The 16,189-nt window shown below is 39.1% G+C and overlaps 1 protein-coding gene across 3 annotated transcripts in view; it reads right to left on the bottom strand.

Annotated features, from left to right (window-relative positions):
* LOC110852669 overlaps window positions 1-16,189 on the bottom strand; it is a 74,094-nt gene that overhangs the window by 34,123 nt on the left and 23,782 nt on the right. The window contains exons 1-2 of one of the 3 annotated variants that reach the window (XM_022100778.2): window positions 5,868-6,328; window positions 2,498-4,269 (exon numbers count right to left, since the gene is read on the bottom strand). The exons of the other annotated variants lie outside the window; for them this stretch is intronic. Of the exons in view, the coding sequence (XP_021956470.1) occupies window positions 2,498-2,554 (57 nt within the window). The 5' untranslated portion in view covers window positions 2,555-4,269; window positions 5,868-6,328. Of the gene's footprint in view, window positions 1-2,497; window positions 4,270-5,867; window positions 6,329-16,189 lie in introns of those variants that run through there. 3 annotated transcript variants of the gene reach the window in all.

The following is a 16,189-nucleotide window of genomic DNA, read 5'->3' as shown; positions in this document are numbered from 1 at the left end:
CAATATTTGCGCTTGGTCTTAAAGAAAAAGGAACCTTTGTGCAAAGGCCACCTTCATTTCGTACCTAATACGTTTGAAGGAAGTGAAGGTATCCAGTGAGGAAAGACAGATGGAAGATTTCCTTAGAGAGTCCAACCCTTCCTTCTTTTTCTTATATTACTTCCTTCTTACTTTACTTAGCTCGTACCTAGTTTGTCAGTTTGTCCCACCCAAGTTAAGATTGGATGATGATATCAATGTGTGCGTAATATGCATGCAGTTTTGCTTTGCTCGTTTACAAAAGATATTTGCTTTTCCACTCTTTCTTCTTCTTCTTCTTTTGCTTGCGGAGGAGATCACACAAGTTTCGCTAGAAGATAAAATTGCTGCTGGACTATGGTGGGAAAGAAAGTTAGTTGTAAATATTTACATAAAAGGTGCTCCATGTAAAAAGTTGAGAGGTTAGAGTAGATATCTACAAAAATTCCTCTTTTTACCAAAATCACTTCGCTCTTGGAAATATGTTGACGCATTCCTACTCCTAAACATGCACAGGGTTCCAGGTTTGTTTAGTACAGTTCTTGCACTGCAAAACAAGAAATGCACGAAATGTAAGGTGCAAGAAACTGGGAGAAAGTGCAAGAAATATGCGCCATCCAGCCACGCGCCGTATGAAGTATAGCGGCAGGGCGTAGTTTTTGCATTTCTTGCTGGTCAAAATACCCACAAGAAACCACTTTCTCCCCGTTATTTCTTGCACCCGAAACACTACATACACATGCCTGTACATATAAAATGTTGATACATATCTTGCTTGGTTTACATCTAACTCGACACTTTGCACTTCTTTTCAGAGTGAAAGTGCGTAAATGTACGCTAACTTGCGGGGGGTATGCATTGCTGCAGTTCGTGGTGCTGCCCAGATTTTGGAAATTTGGAATGCATGAGGAATACAAGATCGATACTTTCCCGTTTTCTCAGCTTCCGCGATTATAAAATATATTCCGTTTCTTCGAGATCGCTACTCGCCAGCGAGGTTCGAATGAAATGAAACAATTTCCTTCTTCGTGGGTGGTCTTCCTCGGAATTTTATGTCATGCTTCATACGCTTTACGTTTCAATTTTAAAGGAAATTCCATGTACGAGTGACAGTTTTCTGTAGGAAAAACGACTTTATTTGAAAGAACCTCAATATCGAATAGGAAAATAGGAAACTGCTCTTGTACGTAACCCTTTTGCTTATGTATTAATGCCGAAAGGAAACGAAATATACAGTATTCATCAAAGAGTTGGCTGACCAAGACCCTGCTGAGTCCATACATATGCAATAATCTACCCTGCCTGCATATTATTAAAGTAAAGTAACTTGGTGCGAACTTTGTAATGAAACTTTGTAACTACATTTGTAACTAGCCACAAATTATGAAATGTTTCAAACAACTATTTTGTGAAAGTGGGAGATTACGAGACTTGCTTTCTCTCTTGTTCTTGTCGTACGAAGTGCAATAGTTGGAATTATTAGCAGAGGGCGGATATGTATTTACTTTCAAGGGTTTCATTTGATGACGACTGACGGTCAAAGTTTGCGGGTGTGTTCCCTAACACTCGTAAATATCACAAAAATTTCAAAATATTGTCAGACATTTGTAAATATTTTCGCTATTATTGGAAAAATACTTTTAGAGTTTTTTTCAAAAATACATATATTTTGTAAAACATATTTTATTTCAACGATACGAAATTTGTTTGCTCAAAGAAATTGGATCGAAAAAAATCAGAGCATTATATTCAAAAATACAAATTTTGTGATAAATTTTTTATCTTTATGGTTTTTTCGTTCATATTTCGTAAAAATTTTCAAGTTTTTTTCTAAATATAAATTTCAGCGATTTTTCTAAAATACATATCCGCCCCCTATTTATTAGACAAGCTGAACGAGCAAAATCAAAATATATTAAGCAGAGTCAGGAGAAAGTCAAAGTTCTGGTTTGGTCTCTTCTAACAAGTAAGTGGTTTGCTTTCTGAAAGGAAAAGTTGGTTGGAGGAAGCCAAAGCAAAGGGCACGCACGGAAAGAATGCACCGCACAGCGTGGTGGTTCGTTCCAGGAAATAAACAAGTGTAATATCAAAAAGTCCGACAGATATTGTAGGACGTGATATCATATTATGAAATAATGCTTTCTCCAACTTTCCAAAAACTTGAAGAAAGTTGAAGCAGAGAACAAAGCAACAAAGAAAAGTTCAACTTGGAGAATGGTTCTCTTTCTCTTGTTGATGAATTGAACTGAAACAGAAGGAATGGAAAATATTATTTGGATCTCGTAGATGCACAACCTTCATTTTGACGAAGAATAAAAGAATTGCATATCTCACTGTCAAATAATTGCAGTTTAGATACGGCAAACACAAGGTTAACTATTAAATTGTTGTATTTTTTTAGTAGCACCCAATTAATTACTGTCAACTTGGTTTGAAACGCCAAAAATGGTGTAATATCCAAATAAAAAATAAAACTGACCTTTCTTCCATCCCGGAACTTGCAATGTCCCTCGATAAGAGAATTCGCGTCAACCATCGTAGGTTAGGTTTTACACCAAAAATTAACACAAATTGGTATTCGAGACAGACATGTCCAATTCCAGTTAAAATTTATTCTAACTCTTCACTTAAAACCATTTAACCAAAGAAATTTATAACTACTTACTTCTGTTCATTTTGGCAATAATTTTACTCTGTTTGTGCACCCATTGTTGGCAATTATTTCAAAAAAAGAAGACGTACAAACAATTCTCACAACTACCTTCGTTCACTGATTACCAGAATAATAATCAAGCTCTGCCTGCCTGCCCAGAGCAAATCTAGTCATAGTCCTCGCACAGTGTAATTGATGAGGGGCAGGTATTTTTTTGCGTGTCTTCTATATTTTGCACATAGGCTCTGATTCTGATTGTTTGTTGTTGTTGCACGGCTGCACGAGATGAAGATCTAGTTTGATCACTGAAACCAGACCAGACTTCTTCGTATGGTTTATTATTTTACCTCATCTGCACTACTTCTTTTCACACCGGTTGCCCAGCAGGTGAGCAACTCGTCAAACTCTGCTCAGGTAGGTGTCCACGTAAAACAGTGAACACACCTTCACCCGACAAAAAGGCAGAATTAATTTAATACGAGTTTTATCTCCTAGTTATCATCCGGATCTGCATTCAACACAAGCGGACGAGATGGAGGATTAACCAACCGACCACCACGGACAGACAAGACACATAACAATAAATAGTTGTTGTAAGACAACGAACTTTTATAAGCATGTATTTAAACTTGGGTCACATGCATATCCTCATGTCATCCTCACCAATAGAACAAGATGTCAATAATTTAATTGCATACGGACGAAAATGTGGCAAGAATTTTTTTGTGGCGTTGTAGCAGTCAGTGCAGCTGTCAATTGATTAAATGACAGACGACTTTATACAGAAAAGAAGTGCAGACTCATTTAAGACTGCGAATGGTAGTACATAAGCTACACGAACTGCATTTATTGCAAATCTGCAGTAATCTCTTGTGATCATCTTTTATAACCAAGTTGAAGGTCACTCTGCCTGCATGATGGGTTTTCTTGGTGGTTTTCTGCTCTTGGAAATTTCTGACGTGCAAACCAAAGTACAATTTAGCACTGAAACCTTGAGATTATAGAAGCGAACTCAATTTCTTGTCGCAGTACATAAATCTTCGCACAGAATTCAGAGTAATAATCAGTTTTTGCTGATGTCTTTGTTACTTTTAAACCTGGTCAGCTTCTCTCCAGCCCACTTTGTTTGTTTCTATACTAAATTATGTATCTCGAACTGATTTAAATTCTTTTAGCGTTTTTATATATGTTTATTCGTAATTACACATCGCACAAGAGAAGAACTGAGCGTGGCACCCGTGGCTAATTCGATGAAATTATTTCTCAACGAGATAAATAATAAGTTTGAGAAATGATTGGTCTCTGGATATTGGATGGATTGAGTTTTTGTTGTATACTCGTCGTGAACACTTGGACGATTCGTAATTTAAATTCTAATGAGCAATGGACAAGTTTCTCAACCAGCTTTTAACGTCACGTCAGCTTTTTGCTTTAAAAAACCCAACTGTTTTATTACTTTAAGTGCTTGTAAATTGAAGAGTTAGTAAATGACAATTATCAAGGGTGATAAATCACTGGATGAAATTAACCACAATTGGATTCCTCTCCTCGTTCCGGCAGTTTTCTTCTGGCGAATGTGTGTAAACATGTGTTTAAATCTGCATAAGTTGAAACGGTTGTCATTTTCATTATACATACACGCGGATTGAGCTGAGCGTTGTCTGCAGAAATTCGTGATGGATCTCAACAAAGTACACATGAATGAATGCATAATTAATGTCGTAAAGGTGTCACCCAAGCCGAGTGCTTTAAATTCCCGATGAGATGAAGCAGGTAGACATTATTACTCAAAGTTTTTAGCGGAATGAGAAACTTTGCAAACTTGTTTGAATATTTATCTACCTGGGTTTCTTCACGGGTCGAATTAATGTATGCTAATGTCCACGCCACGTAATGAAGGTGAGATAAAAATGGTGGAATAACCAGCTCTTAAGAGGTATTCATACCAGTTCATAACTATAAATGTGATGAAAAAATTTCAGAAACCCGAAATCTTTCGGTATAAAAGAGATATAAATGTGTGCAAGGGAAGAGCTTAACTTCACAATATGTATGTAAATACTATGCAACAATGCAGACTGCATGTAATGAACGCATAAATAAGATTCTAATATATTTTAGTGCCAATTTCTTCTCCATCGTACGTACTTCTTGGTTCATCCTCCTCTCAAATGGAAAAATTGCAAGGGTTGAGTGTAAATTAGAAACAATTGTATTTTTAATTTGATTTTCGCAGAGAGAAATAATGAATTTGAAATTTAATTCCTCGCAATTTCTTTGCCACCCATGATCGACTATGTATGTAGATTTGTAGATGAGTCTTGTTGATCACCTAATAAATTACAGATACATGAGTTTTAATAATCTCATTGTTATCCAGCTATGTAGGATAAGTACTTATTCTATGAAATATTAACGGAAGTTGTGCTGTGCTATGCTGTTCTACATACATATTCCATGAACAAGTACATAAAAGTGCTTCGACGTATTACATGTTGAACACGATCAGCCTTGCTGAGACAATTGCATGTAAAAAGCAAATGAACTGTTATGTATTATTACATGTTATGGATTGCATGTTGCTTGCCGCCCATAAATTCCATTATGCAGGTATTAATACGAGTCCCCAGAGTTATGGCTTCATTGCCAATTCTCATAAAAGTCGGCCGTAATAAAATATCTATGTACGAGTATGTAACTAAATACCACCTTCAAGGGTATAAAGAAGGCATAAATTCTCTCCTATTTACATTCAACAATTTTTATCTGAATTCTTTTTTACTGGTTCGGGTACCTGATTCTTTTTCTTCTACTTTAATAATTAAATGGGTCGTATAATAACATCGTATGTTCATGTATTTAATGACTCATTCCGCGAATATTTATTTATATACGATAGAATTACTTGGCTCAAAGTGAATGAAATTCGATAAATAAGATACAATTCCCAGGGATTTAAAGGTTACTTGAAACCCATAATATTTGTAGGTAATCGGATTTGGGAAGTAATGTAATAAAATGAGTTGCACCTGTTTTTATTATGGATCTGATCCATATCGTGAGGCTTTCAGGGGTTTAAAATACTCTAGTTTTGTTTTATGAGACATGTGATTTTATCAACCCCAGCCAGTTCGGCAGACAACGCTCAAACGATATCCGTATCACTGATAATAATTGACATAAATGAGCAACCTACCAATTATTGTTTTTATTGCGTAACCCACAATTTAATCCAACACCGAAGAAAACCGAAACAAATCCCTTGATTAAACTTTCCATTCGTCCGAATTATGTAATATCCACACACACACACGACATAAACACTAAAATAATATGTACTTCTCCCTAAGTAGTCAGACCGACCTTGCACTTAACACTGAACTGAACAAGATCCGGCAGAATAGAATCCCACCATCCGAGGAAATGCAGTTTTGGCAGAATGCGCAAGATTTCCTCAAATTTGGAGAGAAAAGTCTCCGAAAACGGGGAATTTCTCCCGAAAGTGCGTTACTTTATTCGTCTCGTATTAACGCAACGTTACGTAAGGAAACTTCATTCCCCTCCGCACAACTCGACGGACTGACAACAACTAAAAGCAAACTGACTGGATCCAGTAAAGTGAAGTAAAGTAGAGACAAGTCCTCTCTGGTCTCTGGTCTGGGGGAATGAATCGTTGGAGAGGGTTAGGGTTGCTTTAATACGCGATATTATGTATGTGTGTACTGTGTATGAAAAGGGATCAGGAGAATCAACAACATCTGCATCTGTCCTTTTTCTTTCAGAAGAGAGCTCACTTTTACATGCATCCATCCATTCAACGACGAACGAACTAACCAGGATGAATTGTTGATATGAAATGAAACATAAATGGCTTATGCATAGTTCATATCTTGGTTTTTTGGTGGATTCATCAGGAGAGATGGTCGTGTTATGTGATGCATTTATGTACAAGGATTTTTTTATTAAGAGGAGCAATTGATGCTAAAATGCTCAATATGATGCTAAAATTGGATCTGAATCTGATTACTTATTATGCATAATGTACAGGTTTGATTTAGCATATGCATTTCTTACCAGTAGATAATCAATGCAGTAAAATATGTATTTATAACAACCGCAGAAATATCTGCATCTTGTGTTTGAATGGAATTAATTTGACCAGATCTGTTTACACGAGTTAATCTGTATTTTAATTATGAACATAAATATTTCAGGCTGGTATGCATGTGTGAAGGGCGCTGTAAAGTAAATTAATACATTTTACGTATGTACATATAGCATATGCGTATTATAATTGCATAATTTACTGGTTTTGTACTTTTGTGCAAAAACCTCTAAAACACAAAATAGGCATATGTATCATTGCAATCTGCCAGTATTTCAATTTTCACATCAAACAAAGAATTCATGCGAATAGCTTAAGGTAGAATATCCCGAAAGCCAACTGTTCGAAAATTCTTTACATCCTCAAACATCACAGAACTTCCTTTGAAATTCAACAAAGCAAGCAAAAATTTCATTTTCTATTGAATTGCCCATTGCGATACGTTACAAACACAAAGGCAAAAGACTACCTTGAATTTTGAAGTTTCATCAAGTTTATGCAAAAACTCGCATTTTTCAGCCACTCCACTACTGCTAATACTTTTGGTTCAAGTCTTTGTACCTACAGCTCCAGCTGGCTCTTTCATTTATCCTTGTCAGGAATAAGTGGTATGATGTACGTAAAATATTAAAATGCAAATATATTGTTGCTCGTAAAATTCCATTTTTTGTGTGCTAATATTGCGCAATATGTAGCAAATCTATCAGGAGCAAATCTATAAGGATATTTTCCTTCTATTGCATATAAGGAAAAAACTCTGCATTTAAATATCTACGGGTTTATGTCTTGCCTTGCATATCCTACAGTGCAATAAATATGTACTCATGACATTATTTATGTAATGTCACAAATAATCTAAAACTGTCATATCTCATCAAATTCATCCGGCCACATGATGATAACACTCATCCAGCCACGAATGCTGCAAACCCAGGCAGAAAATAGTGCAGCATATGACATGAAATCATCGTTATTTTGACTCCAAGAAGATATGTAGAGACCCTAATAAATAATATCTACGAACTGCCTCGTGAATACATACATAGATTTATTATTCTACATACTTACTTCTACATACATATGTACACACACATATGACAACTCGCTCGCTCTTACACAGCTTTCACTGTGCTTCATTTCTTACAGGTTTGCTACATTTCTTGCACTGCAAAGCAAGCAACGCAAGAAATGCTAGGTGAAAGAAACTGGGAGAAAGTGCAAGAAATATGCGCCATCCAGCCACGCGCCGTATGAAGTAGAGCGGCGGGGCGCAGTTTCTTGCGCCTTGCATTTCTTGCAGGTCAAAATACTCTCAAGAAACCACTTTCTTCCCGTTATTCTTTGCAAGTGGTTATCTACTAGCACCCGAAACACTGGGCTTTCATACCTACATTTTAAAAACAACCAACCCGGATTGATTTCCTAGCACATCTTTCAAAGTTGAAATACTGAAATTGAATCCGATCCGAGAGTGAGTGTCGGATTTAAGCGAAACCATTCTAATAGCTGAGCCAGGTGTGTGTGCGTACGTACGTATCTACGCCTGTATACACAAGTGGCTTGGCTGGAGAGAAATTCCACAGAGAAAGTCATGCAGTGTTCATTCTACCGTTTTACGCGTTCCTCCATCCCTTTCACTCACGCACCACGCTTTGCCCTCCACTTACTTCCACTTCCACCCACAGGCAGGCAGGCAGGCAAAAGGAATAAATATGTTGGATGAGTCGAGATGGAATGGAATTGTAACTTTAACTGCTGGCTGGAACGGAATGGAACTTTTATGGCTGGAATTCATCAGACCAGTGAGTTACGTTTCGTGGTGTGGCGTTGGTTTGACTACTGGGGCACCTTTTCGAATCCATCTATCTCTTCTTCCCGTCGGGTTTGGCTGGAGTGGAGTGGAGAGATATGATTATAACCAAACCAAAACCTTCCTTTCTATCCTTATTCTTCTTGTTTAATACAGTTCAACAGCAGAGTAATGATAAGTACGGAGGTACCATTAAGTAAGGATGAGGATGAGGATGCACGCGGACCACTATTGCAGTGCAGCAAAAGAGGAGCAGGAGGAAGAAGAATGGAAGTGCAAGAGCCAAGAGTTCACTTTCACTTCCGATTTCCGATCCAACGTAATTCTACCAGAGAGTAAGTTGTGACTAGGATTCTTTAGATCCTGCCAGAGTGTATGTATGGGGGGCTGTAGGGATGGTAATCCGTATCCTAAATTAACCGATCCGTAGGATAGGATCGGATAAATACAGGATCGGATCGGATTTGCTCGCTTTAGGATCGGATCGGCTCCCGGTTCTACTCGAAATCCGATGCGATCCGATCCTAGGATCGTAGGATATCAGCGGATGATCCAAGATTCACTTGATATGTGTGAGACACCTTGTGTCTAACTATGGAAAAACTTTACCAGCTGCTTTTCTTTATTTATTGGAACGGTTTTTGGTGAGTTCATCACATGGCGTACATTATCCTAATGAGCCGAATTATTTTATTTTTTTTAAATAATAACATAATTCGGCTCATTCGGATAATGTACGCCATGTGATGACGTCATGTTTCACCAAATGTGAAACGAGTTTACATCGGATGATCCGAGGATCCTGTGCGATCCTAGGATGTCATCGGTTCGGATCGGATCGGATTGTGTGATCCTCGGATCCTCTATCCCATCCGTGTGAAAATCCGATCCTATCCGAGTTTTTACGATCCTAGGATAGGATCGGATTACCATCACTAGGGGGCTGGATGAAGTTTCTAGTGGGAATATCATGGAAGTTGTAAGCTAGCTAGTCGTATTATTTTTGGAGTGACGAATTACAAGGAAAATACCTCATCACTCGATAGAATAAAGAGTTCGTCAAGTGGATGAACTTTCCTATCATCAATATGACGAGTCGAAAATTTACAATCCCAACTCCAATCATTTCATAACTCTGACTGTTTGTCTGTATTTCGAAATAGTATTAAAGCAAAACTTTTATAACTAACATTTATCACTTGTGATGATGACATATTGGCACCATTTCCAATTACAAACTTTTTACCTTTCACCATATTTTACTTTTTATGTATTTTGAGAATGGCACAACTTGGCAATCTCAAGAGTTCAAGACTCAAGAAAGAACAAAGTCAAACCCATCATATCATATTTCAGAGTTGACAAAATTTATCTTTAATTGCACATACATATTTATGTACCAAGCATGACCATCGTTATACATAAATATGTTGTGATGTTGTCTTTGTCCGTTAATTATTTCAGCTAGATATTTCAATCAGTCACACACACGCAATCTCAACAAGATTAAAGTAGATTAAACGCACATACATAACTATAGAATGCTTACGCGTTAGGTCTCATTGATTTTTGAATCCGTTCAAAATCCCCAAACTTCTTCAATCTCCAAGAATAAGGAACCCTCTTTTCCCTTTCCTTTCATTCACCAAAGCCAAACAAGTCAAGCCAAACTAGGAGTCAAAATACATACCTCACAAATGCTAAATCCACACCAACTTACTTATCAATCGTTCGCCAGACAGAGGATCGTCAATAATAATAGGAACGTTAACGTTGGTTGGTAAGTACTTCTGGATGGCGTGGAAGGAATTGAATATATTTCATACAGAACCATTTCCATCATCATTTTGCTATTCCTGGGTCGAACCCCACCCCACAACGCCCTTCCTCCATTCTCTCTCTCTTCTTTCATGGAAAATCCCATCTCATCATCAAGATGACGATGTCAAGTTGATTCCTTCACCCAAATCAAGGAAGTGCTCTCATTGTTATTTTAAGTGTGGAAGGGATAAAATAACAACTTCCACCACCACTGCTTCTTCAAACTTTGAAAATTGTTATCCTCACCCACCCACCACCCACAATGAATGAATGACTCTGCACAAACCATTGGCGGCGGAAAAACAGGGGGACATTGTCCGCCCAGAAATTTATCGAAATCGTGCCTTGTCCATCCTCCTCCTCCAATCCCATAATGCTAATGTCCCCATATGTCCCCTTCCCCAACTTCCGCGGCTACTGGCACTAACGCAGACGAAACTGAGAAGATAATCCATTACCCATTATGTCCATTATCAAAGTAGATTGTTACTTGGGTGGGAATTTCGTAGTAATAATATCGCATCGTTCACCACCACAAATGCAGTTCGGTCGGAGAGATAATAATGGTAACAATAATAGTTGGCCCGACCAACCAACTATTTGTCAACTGAGGATAATAATGTGGGTGGTAAGTACACAGTGGTGAGAAAATCCACCAAATGACACCTCCACGTGTCCACTAAAAAAACGTGTTTACCATATTCATGAAGTTTTCAATTTAAATCCATCCTGACCATCATTCATATCATTCATGCATTATTTTGTTGGATTATGTGATAAAATCTCGTGTGGTGGATTTCCTTGCCCTGATCTCTATCAAGATTAGGAGACAAGTTATGCGGTAAAACCGCGGAAAAGAACTATTTTTTAACACTAAGTACGTTATATCCCACGATTATGCCCATTAAAAGTCGAATTTTGGATATCCCGCCATAGCTCAAAAACCAGGTCGATTTCGAATAAGTTGTAAATAGGAGAAATCTAAGGTGGGCCATTCCAAAGACGGTCCCACTTTGCTTCGGTCGCTAGAATGTAACATCTTGGCTGTAGTATTGGTAAGAAATTTGCAGCCGAAATTGCGAAAATTTTCAAAGCTTTGAACTTAGCGCCAGACACAAGCTGCATTTCGAAAAATGGTTTATGAGAGGAAATACCACATAGCTCTGAGGAATAATTATCTAGTTGCAATATCTTCAAAAAGTCAATCTTGTTCATGCTACCCTTGTCAGAATGACACGACCCGAAAATCGACATTTTGAATTTTCGCGCCAAAAGGAGGCATGATATGAAAAAAATTTCCGACTAAAATTTGTAGCTATTCCACCTGTGGATATAACCCTGTCGCTGGTTTTTTTTAATCTTTGGCCTAAATCATTTACGGTGTATTTAGTGTTATTTTGTAAAACAAAACGTTTTGGTGCATATTTCAAAAACGTTTCAAAATTTCGAAAAACGGTATGTGTGCCCTATACCTAGATTTGGGAGACGGTCATAAAGTTCTTTTACCTTATCTTTCTATCTTGTAAGGTTTCGCCACACGAGCATTTTTATTTAACATTGGAGTGTCTGCTGACATACTATACCTTTCATATACACATCCAGCAAGTGAACGTGGATAGAAAAAATAGAAAAACCCATACTGGCGAAGAATCATTTATCATTGGAGCACTGTCCCCAAGAAAGAAATGTAGGTTTGATTTATGTAAAGCTGGTGAATTTATCAACTTTTTACGATACAGATCATCCTTCATCGTTGTCTGATGATCGAAATCAAAAATAATTTTGAAGTAGATGAACGAACGAATATTGTAATAATAGAGCGAATATTGTAGGACTACATTAACTGCAGAGCAAGAAATAAGCACACATAACGTCGGGTTATCATTGATGATATCAAGTCTATTTTACATTATAAATTCTACAATTTTGTCGACAATGATAAGTTACCACACAAAAATTTTAACATGATTGATTGACACTGCAGAAATAATTGTATTCCTCAAAAATCCAGACTTCACTTGTCCTTAGGAAACCCGTACTTATCGTTGAAAAGTCCATCCTTAAGTTTTAGAAACATTATGACCGCAATTCCAGTCCCGCAGACGAGCGCGATCAGGAAGACGAGGCCGATGCAGACGAAGAAGTCCTTCTCCCATTTGACGGGGGGTCGAACGCTGGGCTCTTCATGGGGACATTTCTTACATTCGGATGTCGGTCCCTCGCCATGAGCACATTTGGCGTCGCAAGCAGCCTTTCCAGAAGTGGCGGAGGCAGACGCTTCAACTGGGACGGCGGACGCCACGGGTTCCACGGAAGGAGCGACGCTGGGCGGTGGGGAAGACGCGTCAGCCATCACGGATCAGGTCAGATCACTGTTCTGAAGGTGAGGAAAAGAGGATAAGGTAAGGATAAGATAGGATAAGTAGATTTAAATCAGTGACCGCGGAAGTGTGAGAACAGAGGGACAAGGTCCCCTTCGATGTACGGATTGTCTACCCATGCCCCTCCCTTCCCTATCCTACAATTTAAATGTCCCCACGGCTTCTGCTGCCACTGTAAGCGTACGTATATTCACAAAAAGGGTACAGTAGCGACGGAAGCGTGGGGACAGAGGGACAATGTGCCCACGGTTATTTGATGTCCCCATGTTATATAAGCTTCTCCCTCCTATCCTACAATGTTAATGACCCCAGATGTCCCCACAGCTTCCGCGGCCACTGTAAGGATAAGGATATTTACATGAAGTGAACTACTTGCCGATTTGAAATTCCTAAAGTTGCCAACTTCTCGGGGTCGTAGTGGAAATTGTGTGACGCGACAATTTCGTTTTGTTTTTGAAGTTGTGTTTTTTATCGGAAAGTTTTCAAAAGTTTTTTTGCGTCGCAGTTGCCAAGGAAGTGCATCGTTGGTAAAATAACCGCTTGGATACCATAATTGACGACGGAACTGCGAACCGCGGCGCCATACACATATTTCTCACTCCTTGATCACATTCTACTCGAAAATTTTGTATGAAATGTCTGAAAGAAAGCTGGAGAGATTTTCATCCACCGATCACCCGACGAGTATGGAGTGGATAGAATTCAAAATGGGGCCAGAGATGGAATCGTCCATAACAATGAGCCAGTTAGGACGAAGTCGGATGGATAGTGTTAGCCGGGTAGCGATCAGAAATATAAAACCGCCCCAATTAGATACGAATGATCCCGATCAAAAGAAGCTGATTGAAAATTTAAATCAAATGGAAGGTATTATGAATCATCGCCAAAATCGTCAAAATCAACACATTTTTAATCATTTCTCTGCTCGGGGAATAAAATTTTGACTAATTTGTACATAGCGGGTCGTTGCCAATTTTTTAAAAGTATATACTCCAGATTTTGCCAGTTTTTGAAAGGGGAGATTTTAAGTTCAAGAAGCCTTCAGAAAAATTGGAACTCTTCATAACTGGCTCGAAAACCTCTCAGAATTTCCAGAAATAAATTCCCAGAGCCGAGACATGATAAAAAAATGAGTTGATTTTGACGATTAGTAATCGAGTCCTAATTTATTATGAATTATACATTTGACCAACTTTTATCTCCTCATTCAAGCCAAGATATGGAATTATTCGGACAATAAACCCGCATTTTTGGCAAAATTAAACAAAAATAACCCCTCCGACCAACGCCGAGCGCTAGAATCCATAGTTAAAGGCAACACTTCCACGTCCGCAGAAAATAAGCGACCCATCCCACCCCAACACGACCCCAAAGATTCGCAAGCCCGCAGCCAAAATAAAAACCGACAACGAATCTTATTCAACCGAACCCCCGCTGCCCAAATATCTGTCCGAGATGACGACTCTTCCGACTCTGAGACCGACACGTTTCCTTCCGTCGACCCCGACGCCGTGGTCACTTCGCCCACCGAGATGAAAATGATCATCAAGAAAACCATCGAGCTCGTGGACGATATGAACAAATCGGTAGAACTCGCATTTCACGCCACCCGAGCGACGGCACGTTTCTTAACGTATCCCACGCCATCAATCCCCTCGGACAATTACGTCTTTGGCCACGTGAGAGGTTGGATCTGGCTGATTTACAAGGGGCTCTCAACCTTCAACAAGAACCGGGAAGACGTTCCTCTCGAAGGATTGGTGCCAAAATTGAGAACAGAAATGAACAAGTTGGCAAACCATGCGTCCGACTTGATCCACACGTTTGAGAGTTTCGACGCAGAGTTAAAATCACTACATGACTCGGTGAAGAAAGAGGCGAAGTATCTCAAGTCGCAGAGTGTAACGTGGTCGGCGAAGATGGATAGTTATTTCAGATATGCGGAAGACCTTAGGTTAAAGAATCCCCTATTATTAAGTAAGTTGCATAATTAGCGTTGGCATTTCAAATAGTAATTAACCTTTAAAATTGAGGTCTCCCAGAGTATGCTCTCCAAATTTAAGAAAATTAGTTTCAATCGATCATAACTTTTATTAGTGTGCAATTTGCAAATGATACGATCTGCAAATACGCAAGTTTGGCAGAAATATTTGCATACCAAGAGGAGAAAATGCTGCATAAAGTTGACAAGTTTTACCCTTTCCAAATTTACTCCGCGTTTTCTATTCTTCGGATGCAAATATCTCTGCCAAACTTGACCATTAGCAGATCGTATCTGTCGCAAATTTCATGTTGATCAAATTTGCGATCGATTGGCACTAATTTGCTCAAAATCTGCGAGCATACGCTGGGAGACCTCCATTTCCCGTCATAAATAATTTCTCCCTGCATTCTCAGACGTGAAGGAAGACCGACCCTTCTCATCCGACTGGGTATTTCATCCGCATCCATCCAAGGCTGAGCTCCGTCCCAACTTTTTCCACTTTCAATGGGTCAAATCTAAACGAGACTGGGACAATGTGGAATTCGAAATCCGTTCCGACTACTCCACCCGCTGGCATCCGTACTCCTCGTTCAGTCCTCAGTTGCAAATGGAAATCGTGCTCCATTTGATCGACCATCTCTCCGCTATTTTGGAAGAAGCCACTAATTTCGTCAAAATCAACATGCGGCTCACGTTCGACTTCGATGAGATAAAATGTCTCAGGTTTGCAGTTGCAGAAATCAATTCTGTCAAGAACAACCAGCAGACAGCCGAATATATTGGGGACATGACGAGGCAAGCGAAGTTACATAGTTGCATTGCTTGATCTATAAATTACACAAATCTTAATTGGATGGAGGCTTGCAGTGTTTCGTTTCTTGCGAGTTTTGCTACATTTCTTGCATTGCAAAGCAAGAAATGGGAGAAATTCGAGGTGCAAGAAATTGGGAGAAAGTGCAAGAAATATGCGCCATCCAGCCACGCGCCGTATGAAATATAGCGCCGGGGCGTAGTTTTTTGCGTCTTGCATTTCTTGCAGGTCAAAATACCCGCAAGAAACCACTTTCTCCCCGTTATTTCTTGCACGTGGCTACTTTCCACCCGAAACACTGCACGCTTGCTACATTCATGGACATCTTTTTGACACATCTCTCAAACAGAATTTAAATTCCGTTCTGAGACAGGAGCCAAAATGATCACATGAACTTTGTATTTTTGCCAGAAAGCTGTTTGAAGACCACGCTCTATTGGCAGAGATTTCCCAAGAATTCATGGAGCAACTGGACCTCTTCGTGGTTACCATTGATCCATGCTATGAATCTTTGAAGAAGCAAATTAATCCGAAGGCAGATAGGCTGCTTTCCCCCTTGGACCACAGCAAGGACCGGAGAAAGTACGCCTGCTGCGGCTGCTTCAC

The sequence above is a fragment of the Folsomia candida genome, unplaced genomic scaffold (assembly GCF_002217175.1).
Source record: "Folsomia candida strain VU population unplaced genomic scaffold, ASM221717v1 Fcan01_Sc007, whole genome shotgun sequence".
In the NCBI taxonomy this organism is placed as follows: domain Eukaryota; kingdom Metazoa; phylum Arthropoda; class Collembola; order Entomobryomorpha; family Isotomidae; genus Folsomia; species Folsomia candida.
Note: the sequence above shows the minus strand (reverse complement) of the source record. Positions and strands in the feature narration are given on the sequence as shown.